This window comes from Biomphalaria glabrata, chromosome 8 (genome assembly GCF_947242115.1).
Source record: "Biomphalaria glabrata chromosome 8, xgBioGlab47.1, whole genome shotgun sequence".
Lineage (NCBI taxonomy): Eukaryota > Metazoa > Mollusca > Gastropoda > Planorbidae > Biomphalaria > Biomphalaria glabrata.
In genome coordinates, this window is record NC_074718.1 from 5047306 (window position 1) to 5064330 (window position 17025).

General features: G+C 38.7%; 1 protein-coding gene across 4 annotated transcripts in view; it reads left to right on the top strand.

Moving 5' to 3' along the window:
* Window positions 1–8710, top strand: part of LOC106057324 (transcriptional regulator ATRX-like) — a 30476-nt gene extending 21766 nt beyond the window's left edge. For all 4 annotated transcript variants that reach the window (XM_013214482.2, XM_056037659.1, XM_056037657.1 and 1 more), the window contains exons 22-31: window positions 371–555; window positions 1099–1329; window positions 3380–3616; window positions 4781–4958; window positions 5549–5728; window positions 6393–6558; window positions 6666–6766; window positions 6905–6994; window positions 7125–7277; window positions 7667–8710. In XM_013214482.2, coding sequence (XP_013069936.2) covers window positions 371–555; window positions 1099–1329; window positions 3380–3616; window positions 4781–4958; window positions 5549–5728; window positions 6393–6558; window positions 6666–6766; window positions 6905–6994; window positions 7125–7277; window positions 7667–7786 — 1641 coding nt within the window. In that variant the 3' untranslated portion in view covers window positions 7787–8710. The remainder of the gene's footprint in view (window positions 1–370; window positions 556–1098; window positions 1330–3379; window positions 3617–4780; window positions 4959–5548; window positions 5729–6392; window positions 6559–6665; window positions 6767–6904; window positions 6995–7124; window positions 7278–7666) is intronic.
* The last annotated feature ends 8315 nt before the right edge of the window (window positions 8711–17025 follow it).

A 17025-nucleotide genomic window follows, 5' to 3' on the forward strand; every position in this document is an offset into this window, starting at 1 on the left:
CATTTGGACTAAGTCTTGAACTCAAGACAAATGATTCTTCTTACTTAGTGGGTTAAGCTAGTCCAGCAAGTCCTTTTTTTTTTTTTTTTTTTTTTTTCAGATGACATAAAATTTAATTTCCTTGCTACAAGACGGCCCAGGAAATAAATGAGCACATTTGATGTGTAGTTTTACTATATACTGAAATTATGAGAATTAGACATGACTGTACTGATGTTAGAAATACTTGTTGATTTAAAATGTAGATGTAAAAGTTCTAATACGTCTTAATAGCTCCTTCCAGTTCTGTTCAAAGCATTAGTAATTGTCAGCGCCTCTGTATGACTGTTTAACCAAAGTTGATGAAATGATGAACTATTTTTTTGTTTAGGTCAAGTTTGATGATGAAGACTCGTTCATTGATGATGATGAATCAGATGAGGAGAGGTCCTTTTCTAGCTCCAACACCACCAGTGAGGATGACAAGAAGGGGGCAATGAGTGACAGTGGTGGGGAGGGCACAAGTTCAAGGCCAACATTTAGAGGCGGGACTCGAAGAACAAGAGCTAAGGCCAGGTAAATGTCTTCATTAGTTCATCAACAAAACATTTCACAGGTTTTATACTTCACCCTTCTTGACACAACTTGACTGTCTCAGTATTGTGGTGCTGGTATTGTATTGTAATTCTAGACACAATCTCCAAGGACAGCCTGACAGCCATCAAAGAGTATTCATTCAATACAAATCCACTTTATAAAATTGAATAATTTAATATCACAAACTGGAATAAATAATCATGCAGAATACTTGAGCTATAAAATCAAAATATCCTTGATAATCCAATACACTCAGCTCTCTGAGCTTGTATCAAGAATGTATATCTTATTGCATCATAAATAATCTAAAATTATCTTGATAGTTAAATTCTTTGAAGTATAGCTAACCTTTGCAAATCTAACTATCAAGAACTAACTGTAAATGAATTGAACAAATATATCCCATCTATTAAAACTTTTGTAGTTAATGGCAACTATTGACATGATTTAAGATGGGACAAGTAGATTTCTGTTTCAAGATGATTTCATGTTTACTAGAACAAAATCTTGTATCTCTAACAGGCGTCTGGCTGGGGAAGAGAGTGATCCAGAAGAAGTGATAGCTGAATGGAAGTCTAAGACCAGGAATAAGGAGACAGAGGATGGTCCTCCAGAAGAGCAAGACAAGGCCATCACCAAGGAGTGGTGGGCCCCCTATGTGACAGAGGACGACAAAAACAAGTTGGAGCTGAGCAACAAGCTTTACCTTCTCTTTGAGATCCTCAAGATGTGTGAGGAGATAGGAGATAAAGTGTGAGTACACTGGCAGGTTTAGGAGATAAAGCATGAGTACACTGGCTGGTTTTGGAGATAAAGTGTGAGTACACTGGCTGGTTGGGGATAATACAAAATGTAAGGACTGACAGGTTGGAACTTGAAGAGATTAATGGCAATGCACAATGAAGCAGTTGAACCTGAATGTATGTGGGAAAAAATTTACACTCGTTTCAATTAAAATGCCATTTAAATGGTCTATCATCATCAATAAAAAAATATGGCTTGTTTTCAGCAAACAATGGCTTCATTATTGAGTTGTCACATTTAGAACATGACCTAAGATTATCTAAATCTCATAAGGTTATAGAATTAATGGGGGGCAGTATATGGTTTTAGAATTAAGGAGGCGCAGTAGCTGAATGCTTAAGCTTAGCTCGAATCTCTGTGAAGACTGGGATTTTTAGGATGCCACTGAGTCCACCAAACTCAAATGGGTACCTGACTTTAGTTGGGGAAAGTAAAGGATGTTGGTCGTTGTGTTGGCCACATGACACCCTGCTTGTTAACCATTGGCCAAAGAAACAGAAGAACTTAATATTATCTGCCCTAAAGTTCGCAAGGTCTGAAAGGGGAACTTTTTATATAATTAAAGTTATAAGCATAAATAGCACACTTTAAGTATTCTGTAATTAGCACTGCACTTATTTTTTTAAATGACAAAGGCTGTAGTGAAATTCAATTTTCATTAGCACAAATAGTTGTCTAGATAAGATGGTTGACTTTGTTTTTAAAAATATTGTTAACACATACTGTTTGCACATACTTAGACAAATTGTTTAAACAAAGTGTGCTTACAAATAAAATCTTGTTATTTATTATCTCAGACCTGGCCAAGTTATTAAAAGTTCTGTTTTCAAAATTCTCATCTTGCTTAAAATAAGTCCAACTACTTATGTATTTTTGAAAGCATACTCATCTGTTTTTTAAATTAAAAAAAAATAAAAGGCAGTTCATGTGACGCACCATCTAGAAAATAGAAACTATTTGCACTATTGAAAATGTATTTCACTATCACTATGGTCTTCATCATTTCAGAAAAAAAATGAAGTACTTAAAAGTGTACCTTTACATGAATATGCTTATGCATATAACCATACCAGATTTAGATCTTAATCATTCTTTTAATTGTGTAGTTTCTAGGGCTAATAAGCTGACTATTCTAGCCTAATTTATTTCATATCATCCTTTTTGTTTCATAAGTAGTGCATTTATGTATTATTATGTATAATCCCATCAGCCATAGATGTTCTGGTGAGGGGTAATGCATCTGCCCATTGCTAAAGATCCAGATTTTTCTTTAAACAAAAAAAAAAAGTCAGTTATTGATACCGGTACAATTGTAGTATCCTATCGATCAGTACATGTTTATAAAAGTGAATATAATTTATGAGTAAGTTTTCGCTCCTTTGTTACACTGTTCTTCTTTCATTTTGCTAAGAAGGCTTCGAGTCTGAACATTAATAAGGAATGCAGTATTTTACCAAGGCTATGCGCGACCTACATATTTTGCCACATCTAGTGCAGTCATAACCATTGTCCGCCTGTGGTCAATTTAGATTTTCTTTTTGTCGTCTACCTCTGTCCTCGGCAGCATTTTCTCTTTTGGTCTCAAATGTGTATCCTGCAGCCTTTGTTAGTGACCTCCAGCTCTCTTGTTCTGAATCCGCCTGCAACCAGGTGCTCTCTTCTATGTCATTTAAAGCAAGTTGGCACCTAAGCTTGCTAAAAAGATTGTCATATACCAAAAGATCTTTTCTCATTGGTTCTCTACCCAGCATAACTTTTATATAATACTAAGACTATCTGCCATCCACATTAGCATTTACCAGAACATCTTTACTTGTATCATAATCATGTCATGCCCTTAACAGAGTGCAAGCACATTTGTAGGAACCATTCTTGAAGCTTTAGATACAACCCTACTTCCTGTCTTGTAGATAGTGCACAAATAACATTCAATTAGTTGACACTGCTTGATTTGGTTTCGAATTGCTTGGTTTAATTTCTTGTATCTTGTTTGTTCCAGTCTGATCTTCAGTCAGAGTATTTTGTCCTTAAACATCATTGAAAATTTCCTGGAAACTGTGGACTCAAAGTACCAGCAGGAGTGTGATACCCTCACTAAGACAGAGGATCAAGCTGAGAAGGAATCTTTTGGCAAGAGCTGGACTAAAAACTTAGACTACTATCGCATGGATGGTACCACTAGTGCTCAGAACAGACAGTTGTGGGCCTCTAACTTTAATGACATTGAGAACTACAGGTTAGTGGAACATTTATTTCGGTCTATCCAATCTATTCTTGACCTTCAAAGTATTTAGTTCTCAACTTTCTCCTAGAGGCCCAGTGTTATTTTAAAAGATTGAAATTATTAAAATTACACCCAGAAATGTTTATGCTATGTAAATCGTTAGATGTCTCCACAAACCTAAAACAGTTTTTGTTTTGAATATTTTATAATGAACTAAGTTTAATGTAGTCACTAAGTCCAAGTTTATTTTAAAAAGCCAAAAAAAAAAATAATTTCTTGATCATATTTAATCTAAATATTATGCGGTTGACTCTTGATAGACCAAGACTTAATTATCTGGCACTCTCAGCCATCTCTGTGCTGACGTCAATTCATATAATTAATGTTTACTGTTGTAGGCATATTTTTAGAATGTAAGTAGGCTTACATTATCATTTTTTTATACAGTATCTGAAAGCTAAAATTATATGTTGTTTTTTTTTTCTTGACTGTTTTCTTTTAACCCTTGAAAGTTTAAGAGAAATAGACATTTAGGGTTAAATTCTTTGAAGTACAGCTTACCTTTGGTAATGTGACATTTTTGGTCATCTGTCACCTCCTGTTCCACAACCTTCAGATTATCAAGAGTCAATTGTATTGTTAAATTTATATTTTTTACAATCCAAAATCATATTGAAAGTTGCTTTGTCTAATATTGTTAGGAATTTCTGGGGTCTGATAACAGTGAACAAACTAAACTAAATCTCCATGATTAATTAGATTGACTTGTTAGAGCAAATTAACACATTTAGATATGGTATTGGGGGCAATGTGTCTGATTGGTTAAGCGCTTGAGTCTGGATGACTGGGATTTTGAATTTTTGAAAAAAAAATTTGGCACCCTGAGTGCACTCAGCTCCAATGGGTAACCTGACTTTAATTGGGGAAAGTAAAGGCGGTTGGTTGTTGTGCTGGCCACATGACACCCTGCTCTTAAACCATTGTCCATAAAACAGATGACCTTAACATCATCTGCCCCATAGATCGCAGAAAGGGGAACTTTACTTTTTTTTTTTTTTAGATATGGTATTTAACAAATCAACATTGCCCTAGTACAGCTATTTTCTAGTTGGTCAGATGTAACTTAACATTGTGTTCACTTAACAGACATACAAGAAGTTGTCTTTCCTTCCCCAGGGCTCGCTTGTTTCTGATCTCAACTAGAGCTGGAGGACTTGGTATCAACTTGGTGGCTGCCAATAGAGTCATTATATTTGATGCATCTTGGAACCCCTCCCATGATGTCCAGTCTATATTTAGAGTCTATCGTTTTGGACAGACTAAGCCGTGTTACATCTACAGATATTTAGCTCAGGTACATTTTTTTTTGTTTTCTTTCTCCTGTTGTGCCTTGTTGGAAAGAAATATCTAGGTTGGTTTTTACATGTAATCAAAATGGGTTGCAAAAAATAAACAAATTTAACATTGTCATCATCATCATCACTCCTTTGAGTTCCTCATGGAACATAGGGCCTCTACAAAAACATGCCACTCTCCATGGTCTCTTGCTAGTTTTTTGATGGTTTCCCAGCTCTTCCAGGTCCTCTCTGCTTCTTCAAGTACACTGCATTGCCATGTTCTATTTGGTCTTCCTCTGTGTCTTGTTCCCTGGGGGTTCCACTCTAAGGCCTGCCTAGCTCTGTTGCTGGTATCTTTTCTAAGGGTGTGACCAATCCATCTCCACTTCCTCTCTAAGATCTGCACTTCTACATTTTTCTGTTCACTCATCTCCCACAGTTTGGTGTTTTCTACTTTGTCAAAGTTGAACATTGTGATGACAGGTTTCAAAAGTTAATGACTGAACAAATCATTTTAAAATAATGTGTTCAAAATAATTTAACTACACGAATCATTTTGCCATTAAATTTTGTTTTTGACTGTCAAAGAATTAAATCAACCTTTCAGGGCACGATGGAGGAAAAGATCTATGACAGGCAGGTGGCCAAGTTGTCTCTTTCGCAGCGAGTTGTTGATGAGCACCAGATTGAGCGCCATTTCTCTGCTAATGATCTAAAAGAGCTGTACAACTTCAGGCCTGACCGCTGGGACGATGGTACAGAGAAACCAACTCTAGCTTTACCAAAGGTAAGGGTTTTTTTCTACTATGAGTTTTTTATAAACTTGATAGCACAAATAGTTGTGAGAATGTCACAGTTCATGACACATTGAAGTTTAAAAACATTGTAAAATGATCTAAGTATCTTTCTATGAACCCTAAAAACATTGTAAAATGACCTAAGTATCTTTCTATGGACCCCTTCATTTGTCGTGAGGTGTTTGTGGACAACAATTTGAAAACCACTGATCTTTTACTAATTTTTTAGTCTGCATAATAGGCGATGGTGCATAGCTTGAAAATAACTCTGTCAATGTCTTACATTAGATTGAATATATTCATTTCACCCTACATGTCATGAGCAGAAATAAATAGCCTGTATATTATGTGTATGTTTCTGTTGTGTTGTCTTTATATGAGAACGGAGTCCTTGTAATCACAACAAATTTCCGTAAGGATCAGTAAAGCAGTCTTAGTCTTATCAAACCTTATCAATCTTTATACAGTTTCTCTAGTGGGAACTAGCCTCACTATTTGTCACTATTTCCTCATCCTTATGGTCAAACTCTCTTGTCACATTTGTTCAACCTCCCTTTAAAGCCTCTTAAAAAATGAACTTTTTTGTATGAACTTAATAGCCACTTTTCTTTCCATTATTGTCCCATGTTCATGAGTGTGAGTGACTTGTTCCAGGATCCTCTACTGGCTGAGATCTTGCAGAGCAACAGACACTGCGTGGTGTCCTTCCATGAGCATGACTCTCTCCTAGAGAACCAGGTGGACCAGAATCTCACTGAAGAGGAGAAGAAAGCAGCTTGGGAGGAGTATGAGAATGAGAAGAAAGGAATCATTGTCAGAGGTGAGACCAACCTAGACAGAGTCAAGTTTAAACAACTTTGTTTGGTTCTTGCATGCCTTTTTAAATATAACTGTCAGTCCAACTCTAATGATCCATCTTATGTGCAGGCCCTGGTATGGAGAGAACAGCCAGCTGGCCATTGATGGCTGCCGCTCAGATCTTGACCAGAGAAGAAATCACAGCCACTGTACATGCCTTGAGACTTCAGGTATTTAGTTTAGTTTCAAATGGAAGTTAACAAACTTTTGATTGACTGGTTTCATGTTGAGTACTGGTGTTTGTATCAAGCGTTTCTAAGACATCTCCACGTTTATTGACTAAATGCAGTGTTTTCTTTTGTGTCCAGTTGCCTGATATTCCTGAAGATTTGTTCCATCTCCATGTCCAGCAAGCCTTGAGGAGACAAGTTCAGCTGAAACAAGAGGAACTCAGAAGGGTAAATACTTTGGAAATAACATGGATTCTCTAGTTAATGATTGGACCTTTTTTTTTTTGGTTAAGAGAGTAAATGCCTCCCTAGTGTTTTGTCCCAGTTTTAATCTCCTGGGTTTTTTGTTTGACCTCAGATGGAGTTGTTGAGGATCCAAGAGATGAATTATCTGAACATGTTCAAACAGCACACTGGATTGTCTCACAGCCAAAGTATTCAGGCTTTACAGAACATGGCTCCATGGATGCAGATACAGAGGCTGAGGGCCATGCAGAATCAGATGATGATGGTAAGTAGCATCCCAGAGATCCAATAGTTCTAAATCAGAAGGCAGTTTTAGTGCTAATGAAAAGAGTTATTGATTTAAATTAGGTTTCAGCTTATCTCCTTAAAAACATATTTGTGAGATGTTAAGCTGTATTAATGTGCATTTTGTATAACATTACGATTGATGTTTGGGAGGTGTTCTCATTCAGAGATTTATACTTCTGGTCAGATACATAGAGTAACACATTTTTCCTTTTTCAAAACTTCTCTTTTTAATTTATATTTAACAACACCCAGCGTCACATCACAGAGGGAATTTCCCTCCTTGGCATTGCCTGTCATTACCTATATATTTTGTTTTGACTCAAGCCAAGGTTGAACAAGGGCTAACAATGAATGTTTTCTTCTCAGGGAGCTAACTCGAGCTTGCATCCCAGTGCCTCAATGTCCATGTTAGCACAAGCGAGCCAGGAAGCTGCTGAGAGAATCAGCAATAAACCAGAGGAGGCTATAGACCTGGATGATAACTGAAACCTGTCTTTAGGAAGGGATGGCAGTTTTGGTGGTGTGTATGGCAGGTATGTTGGTCCAAATGTGATCACTGATAACTGGCTGACCATACGTCTGATTAGCTAGAAGCTTTAATCATGTTGAAACTAGGCAGTGGTCACTAGGTCACTGCAGAGAAATTTTTTATACCTTGCTTTTGTGTCTTGTTATTGTAAATGTCATCAAAGCGCCCAGGGAAACAGTTGGGGAGAGAGTGTGTGTATATGTGGCCAATGTCAGTCTAATTAGGTCATCTTAGGCCACAGTAAGACATATCTCATGTACTGAACAGTTGTTTTTGTAGCTAAAACTGGATCAGAATGGTCCAAAAGAAGAAGTGAAACATTTTTAAGTATTTCTTTTTTTATATGTTAAAGTCTGTTTATGGTGTACGTCTGGTTTGAGACAAGTACGTTCATACTTGACAGACTTAAAATCCATTCAGACTTTAGAATCACAGGTGTAACAGGTCTTGTTATTGTATTGTTATCATCTTAATGTTCGATAAGTAAACATACATAGACTTACATTTCAGTAATGTAATTGTTACATTAAAGGATATTGTTATCAAATGTTTGTCTGTGTACAGTAGATTTTTGTTTTTTTTATACATATAATTGTTTTTTTTTAAAAAGCATTTATTTAATTCAACTTATACCATGTAATGATTGAATGTTTGTAACCAAATGCTGACTATGTCCAGTAAAAAGGCTTAATAAACTGTTTAAAAAAAATATATTTTTTTTGTCTTTTTCAAGTTTGCTTCCTTTGATAAAAAAAACATAAATCTGGACGATGGTTGGGGGGGAGGGGGGGTATTATTAAATGCTACATGTGTGTTCAAATGTTCATAACATGTTCAAATCAAAATGTTCACTCATGTCATGTAAATAAAAAAAAAAACAACTGAATTTGTTGAGCTATGAAGCCAGACCAGTTGGCTGGTGCATGATCTTCTGTCATGATGGATTCAGCATTTTGTTTTCTCTCTATTTGTGTTTGCCTACCCTTCTGTCTACCATGCCTTGTACCAGTACACTAAAAATATATATATTTATTTCTATACTGTATTTATCTTTTTTTTTTTTGGTGGTCAGAAGTGGTAGACTGAACAAAAAGTTCAATGTGTATATCTTGGTGTCCATTCTCTCATCAGCATTTTGGTTTCCTAATGTCTTAATTTACCTTCAATTTTTTTTGTTTTGTTTTGTTGCTTCTGGTTTTTACATAGCGCTCGGCATGATTGTTCCATGGTTTATACCAGCTTGGTTTTTGTTAAGTGAATTTGTTTTGCATCTTAAGGACTTGGGGAGGGGGGGGGGGGGGTTTGCGCCCGGAGGAAACAATGAAGTGATTTGCCAAAAGAATATGTGCTGGTTATTCATTCATGCTGTGTTGTTATAAATATTGTATGCTTACTTTTATCCTTACTGGCTGTACATACATCAGTATTAGCTGGAACTCTTCATCCCAAGTCTTTTTGATGTTGTTTGTTTTGTTTTTTAAGTTTGAACATTTCTGGTCAAAGTAATAATTTATACATACACAAATACACACTTGTTTGTTTGATCTGAGCTGATGGAGTGATTTTTTTTTACTCTCCAGCCCTGACCTATATACATATGAACTGTACATAGGCTTGTGTAGTTGCTGTAAACATCAAAGTGTAATGTCATTGGTTACTTGGTTTACTTTGTACAGTTGACTGTTAACATTTTTTTTTAATGTAGCAGACCTTTTTTTTTGTGTGTGTAGCTTTTGTGTTTGATTTTTAACACTAGGATGCAATGGACCTATTAAAAGGCTAGTCTCTGCAAGGGAGATGATCAACTTTGCATTTGTATTGGTTGCATCCCTTGGCATTGTAGAGAAGAGGGGACAATAAATGGTGTCTCGTTTGTATATTGGATAAACCTTGAATTGAGAATTAGAACGCAAGGTTTATAGTTCTTTCTGGGTTTCTTTTGTGAAGCGTAAATAGAATGTTTAAAAAAAACAGTTGTTCATGTTTTGCTTTATGAAATATAGAATGTTTCATTTCATGTCCTGGATTTTAGAGTTCATTTTAAATTTAATCTTAAGCAATGAAAATGCAGTAGAGTCTAGCTATTTTTTTTTTTTTAAATTGCATTTCTCTGGTCCAGTACTATGAGTCACTGCTTGATGTTTTAATGATGTCCAGTTTCATATTTTTACCTCCAAGCTTGGCTTGCTGTTTAAAAAAGGGGCTGGGTTAATATACTAAGAATCGTACCTCTAGGTAAATGATACTCTGTTTCAGTAGTATATACCTTTGTATGTTGTGATCATTGGTTTAGCTATGTAAAACAAAGACAGGGAAATAGGCAGGGGGTAAATATCTAGGTCAGTGGGTTACCCAGTGCAGTTTTTCTGTGTATTTGTTTTCATACAAGCTATGTCTTTGGTTTCTATAATGATGTCATTTCTGTGAGACTTGAGCTTCTCCAGATTTGTTTAGTTCAATGTCTCTAGTTGTGTACACTACCAAAAATGTCAAACAACAAAAATAATGTGTAATAAAAATATAAAAAAAAAAGTGAAGCTTTTATTTATTTATTTTTTTTTTTTTAATGAAATTTTTTTTTTAAATTGTTTTAACGTTGACCTTTATTTATTAAATCAGTCTGGTCAGATCTATTTAAATATCACTTCTAGAAAATGTACCTGAAGTGTATTGTAGTTAGTAAATTTTAAAAAAAAATGCAGGTTTTATTTTTATAATTCAAGCATATCCTATATAATATAATATGCATAAAATATTTCAAATAGTTCTACCAAAGCCAGTGACTCACCTGGGCGCATCCATTGTCTTCCGAGACGTGAGGAGCCTTATACCTATTTATAGGCCAATATAGACAAAATGTGTGCCTTAGATGTAAACTAGTAGATTTAGTTTCATGACTACTCCATACTATCAACGAAAGCTCTTCAAAGTGATTCTAGGCCTGAGCCTATATTTGACGCATAGAGAAAATGTAAAGTGCATTGATATGTTTGAATATATAGGTCTGTGATTGATGTGACGATGTCAATTTCGATTCCAAAAAAAAAAAAAAAAAAGATAGTTTAATTAATGTGGGAATTGTACAATTTCAAAACTATAACAAGGTTACAAAGACAGTTTGTGTGAAACTCAAACTCGGTTCCCGAAGCAAACTACACAGACAGGTAAAAAGGCAGGTTTCAATATTTTCAGAAAGAACATCAGAATGAAATTCTATCAAAGATATATGACAGAGAAGAATGGAAAAAGAAAGTTGACATCTTGTGTGGTGCCCCAGCGGTCCAGCAGACCAAAGGATAGGTGAAAGTGAAGTTAGATGTGAACCTGGCCTAACTGATGTCTTATAATGAATATCTAATTGATCTCATTGTTTTGTAAAGGATCAATCTCTTATTCAAATCCTCAAGCAAAAAAATATACAGATAAGTAAAAAAAATTCCTACAGTTAAGTGTGCTATGATGTAATCACGCTGCAGTTCACGCGATAATATGAAAACCTACTTATTAATTGTTGTTTTAAATTAGGTCCAACTTATATGCATACTACATAGATGTTTTCTCTTTTAAAAAAAAAAAAGTAAACATTTTTTGTGTGTAAATGTAGCAGGCTAACGCCCTCTAAGTTTATCTTGATGCCAATTTAATGACTAAACTTGGATCGGATACATTATTTGTGACGGCCCCTGTTGTGATAGTCAATGTTATTGTTTTGACTGGCCCGTAACGTTATTGTAACCCAGTAACCCACACTGCTGACATGTGGAAAGAATGCGCTAATTAACAGAGAGAGGGGACTATGGACTGGCCTATATATTGGTACGATCTAAAGAATAAAGTCAGCATGAACACAGACAAGAAAGTGTTTGTTAGTGTTTACTAGCCAGTGTGTGTGTGTGTTCTGATCATTGGCAATGTGTGTGTGTGTTCTGATCATTGGCAATGTGAACGATTAAGAGGCATTGTTTTATTGGTGAACAGCTGCTATGGTTCGGGCAACTTGACCAATGGGCATCTTTATCGTTTGGGGGATCTATTTATGCAAAAGTCATTGTATTTTAATTTGTTAAAAAAGCGCTTTATATTTTAACTGTGGGACCTATGCGCTCTCTGTACGTACTTTAAGTCCTACATGTAGGGTGCAACATAGACGCTCTCTGTAAGAACTTTATTGCCTACATGTAGGGTGCAACATAGACGCTCTCTGTAAGAACTTTATTGCCTACATGTAGGGTGCAACATAGACGCTCTCTGTAAGAACTTTATTGCCTACATGTGGGGTGCAACATAGGCGCTCTCTGTAAGAACTTTATTGCCTACATGTGGGGTGCAACATAGGCGCTCTCTGTACGTACTTTAAGTCCTACATGTAGGGTGCAACATAGGCGCTCTCTGTAAGAACTTTATTGCCTAAATGTGGGGTGCAACATAGGCGCTCTCTGTACGTACTTTATTGCCTACATGTGGGGTGCAACATAGACGCTCTCTGTACGTACTTTATTGCCTACATGTGGGGTGCAACATAGGCGCTCTCTGTACGCACTTCAAGGCCTACATGTAGGGTGCAACATAGGCGCTCTCTGTAAGAGCTTTATGGCCTACATGTGGGGTGCAACATAGGCGCTCTCTGTACGCACTTCAAGGCCTACATGTGGGGTGCAACATAGGCGCTCTCTGTACGCACTTCAAGGCCTACATGTAGGGTGCAACATAGACGCTCTCTGTAAGAACTTTATGGCCTACATGTGGGGTGCAACATAGGCGCTCTCTGTAAGAACTATATTGCCTACATGTGGGGTGCAACATAGACGCTCACTGTAAGAACTTTAAGGCCTACATGTGGGGTGCAACATAGGCGCTCTCTGTAAGAACTTTATTGCCTACATGTGGGGTGCAACATAGACGCTCACTGTAAGAACTTTATGGCCTACATGTAGGGTGCAACATAGACGCTCTCTGTAAGAACTTTAAGGCCTACATGTGGGGTGCAACATAGGCGCTCTCTGTAAGAACATTATTGCCTACATGTGGGGTGCAACATAGACGCTCTCTGTAAGAACTTTATGGCCTACATGTAGGGTGCAACATAGACGCTCTCTGTAAGAACTTTAAGGCCTACATGTGGGGTGCAACATAGGCGCTCTCTGTAAGAACTTTATTGCCTACATGTAGGGTGCAACATAGGCGCTCTCTGTAAGAACTTTATGGCCTACGTGTAGGGTGCAACATAGGCGCTCTCTGTAAGAACTTTATGGCCTACGTGTAGGGTGCAACATAGGCGCTCTCTGTAAGAACTTTAAGGCCTACATGTAGGGTGCAACATAGGCGCTCTCTGTAAGAACTTTATTGCCTACATGTGGGGTGCAACATAGGCGCTCTCTGTGAGAACTTTATTGCCTACATGTGGGTGCAACATAGGCGCTCTCTGTACGTACTTTAAGGCCTACATGTGGGGTGCAACATAGGCGCTCTCTGTACGTACTTTAAGGCCTACATGTGGGGTGCAACATAGGCGCTCTCTGTACGTACTTTAAGGCCTACATGTGGGGTGCAACATAGGCGCTCTCTGTAAGAACTTTATGGCCTACATGTGGGGTGCAACATAGGCGCTCTCTGTGAGAACTTTATTGCCTACATGTGGGTGCAACATAGGCGCTCTCTGTACGTACTTTAAGGCCTACATGTGGGGTGCAACATAGGCGCTCTCTGTACGTACTTTAAGGCCTACATGTGGGGTGCAACATAGGCGCTCTCTGTACGTACTTTAAGGCCTACATGTGGGGTGCAACATAGGCGCTCTCTGTAAGAACTTTATGGCCTACATGTGGGGTGCAACATAGGCGCTCTCTGTAAGAACTTTATTGCCTACATGTAGGGTGCAACATAGGCACTCTCTGTAAGAACTTTATGGCCTACATGTGGGGTGCAACATAGGCGCTCTCTGTACGTACTTTAAGGCCTACATGTGGGGTGCAACATAGGCGCTCTCTGTAAGAACTTTATGGCCTACATGTGGGGTGCAACATAGGCGCTCTCTGTAAGAACTTTATTGCCTACATGTAGGGTGCAACATAGGCGCTCTCTGTAAGAACTTTATGGCCTACATGCTACATGTGGGGTGCAACATAGGCGCTCTCTGTAAGAACTTTATTGCCTACATGTGGGGTGCAACATAGGCGCTCTCTGTAAGAACTTTATTGCCTACATGTGGGGTGCAACATAGGCGCTCTCTGTACGTACTTTAAGGCCTACATGTGGGGTGCAACATAGGCGCTCTCTGTACGTACTTTAAGGCCTACATGTGGGGTGCAACATAGGCGCTCTCTGTACGTACTTTAAGGCCTACATGTGGGGTGCAACATAGACGCTCTCTGTAAGAACTATATTGCCTACATGTGGGGTGCAACATAGACGCTCACTGTAAGAACTTTAAGGCCTACATGTGGGGTGCAACATAGGCGCTCTCTGTAAGAACTTTATTGCCTACATGTGGGGTGCAACATAGACGCTCACTGTAAGAACTTTATGGCCTACATGTAGGGTGCAACATAGACGCTCTCTGTAAGAACTTTAAGGCCTACATGTGGGGTGCAACATAGGCGCTCTCTGTAAGAACATTATTGCCTACATGTGGGGTGCAACATAGACGCTCTCTGTAAGAACTTTATGGCCTACATGTAGGGTGCAACATAGACGCTCTCTGTAAGAACTTTAAGGCCTACATGTGGGGTGCAACATAGGCGCTCTCTGTAAGAACTTTATTGCCTACATGTAGGGTGCAACATAGGCGCTCTCTGTAAGAACTTTATGGCCTACGTGTAGGGTGCAACATAGGCGCTCTCTGTAAGAACTTTATGGCCTACGTGTAGGGTGCAACATAGGCGCTCTCTGTAAGAACTTTAAGGCCTACATGTAGGGTGCAACATAGGCGCTCTCTGTAAGAACTTTATTGCCTACATGTGGGGTGCAACATAGGCGCTCTCTGTGAGAACTTTATTGCCTACATGTGGGTGCAACATAGGCGCTCTCTGTACGTACTTTAAGGCCTACATGTGGGGTGCAACATAGGCGCTCTCTGTACGTACTTTAAGGCCTACATGTGGGGTGCAACATAGGCGCTCTCTGTACGTACTTTAAGGCCTACATGTGGGGTGCAACATAGGCGCTCTCTATACGTACTTTAAGGCCTACATGTGGGGTGCAACATAGGCGCTCTCTGTGAGAACTTTATTGCCTACATGTGGGTGCAACATAGGCGCTCTCTGTACGTACTTTAAGGCCTACATGTGGGGTGCAACATAGGCGCTCTCTGTACGTACTTTAAGGCCTACATGTGGGGTGCAACATAGGCGCTCTCTGTACGTACTTTAAGGCCTACATGTGGGGTGCAACATAGGCGCTCTCTGTAAGAACTTTATGGCCTACATGTGGGGTGCAACATAGGCGCTCTCTGTAAGAACTTTATTGCCTACATGTAGGGTGCAACATAGGCACTCTCTGTAAGAACTTTATGGCCTACATGTGGGGTGCAACATAGGCGCTCTCTGTACGTACTTTAAGGCCTACATGTGGGGTGCAACATAGGCGCTCTCTGTAAGAACTTTATGGCCTACATGTGGGGTGCAACATAGGCGCTCTCTGTAAGAACTTTATTGCCTACATGTAGGGTGCAACATAGGCGCTCTCTGTAAGAACTTTATGGCCTACATGCTACATGTGGGGTGCAACATAGGCGCTCTCTGTAAGAACTTTATTGCCTACATGTGGGGTGCAACATAGGCGCTCTCTGTAAGAACTTTATTGCCTACATGTGGGGTGCAACATAGGCGCTCTCTGTACGTACTTTAAGGCCTACATGTGGGGTGCAACATAGGCGCTCTCTGTACGTACTTTAAGGCCTACATGTGGGGTGCAACATAGGCGCTCTCTGTACGTACTTTAAGGCCTACATGTGGGGTGCAACATAGGCGCTCTCTATACGTACTTTAAGGCCTACATGTGGGGTGCAACATAGGCGCTCTCTGTACGTACTTTAAGGCCTACATGTGGGGTGCAACATAGGCGCTCTCTGTAAGAACTTTATTGCCTACATGTAGGGTGCAACATAGGCGCTCTCTGTAAGAACTTTATTGCCTACATGTGGGGTGCAACATAGACGCTCTCTGTAAGAACTTTATGGCCTACATGTGGGGTGCAACATAGGCGCACTCTCTGTAAGAACCTTATGGCCTACATGTGGGGTGCAACATAGGCACACTCTCTGTAAGAACTTTATTGCCTACATGTAGGGTGCAACATAGGCGCTCTCTGTAAGAACTTTTAGGCCTACGCATGGGGTGCAACATAGGCGCTCTCTGTAAGAACTTTAAGGCCTACGCATGGGGTGCAACATAGGCGCTCTCTGTAAGAACTTTTAGGCCTACGCATGGGGTGCAACATAGGCGCTCTCTGGCATTGACTTATGTTATGACTCTCAGACACTCAAGACACTCTGTGCTGCACAAACTAAAAGGAGCTAAGTAATACTTAACAATATCTGACATCTCATAAGTAACTAAAGACTGAGATAGCAAAGGGAGTTAGTGAGTCTCCGGGCAAGATTATTATGGAGGCCCCTACACTTGTTCGAAAGCTTTAATAAAAATCCACTTATTAATGGATAACTCATAATCTAAAAGGCTGTCATATTTCAGAGATTTTGAGTTGGGGGGGGGGAGAGATACAGCCCTGGGTTGACGCACTGCCGTAAATCCGGAGCCTCATTAATATATTATTTGCACGCCTCAAGAGTACACTTAACCACAATAGTGTTGTTGCCAACCGTAATATTGAAATTTCAGGAGTTTTCGGTAAAAATGTGATATAAAAGAAAGTTGAATTCCGACAAAGATACAAAACAACAAAAACTAACCGTAAAAGTCTATTGTCCCACCTGCCCTTTCTTAAAGGGAAACGTTGATGGTTTTTCAAATTTGAGTTATTGACATATTTAAATTCTAAGTAAAAAGTTGTAATAGTAAACATTTTACCATTTTTTATTTAAATGCTTAGAAACATTTATATTTAATAAATTAGTCAGTAAATTCTTGACATCTCCAAAAAAAAAAACGGGGTTCTTTGAGATTTTGTTTTTAGGTTAGGCATACGTCACTTCCATCAACAATACTGAAAAGGAAACTAGATTTGACCAATCGTATCG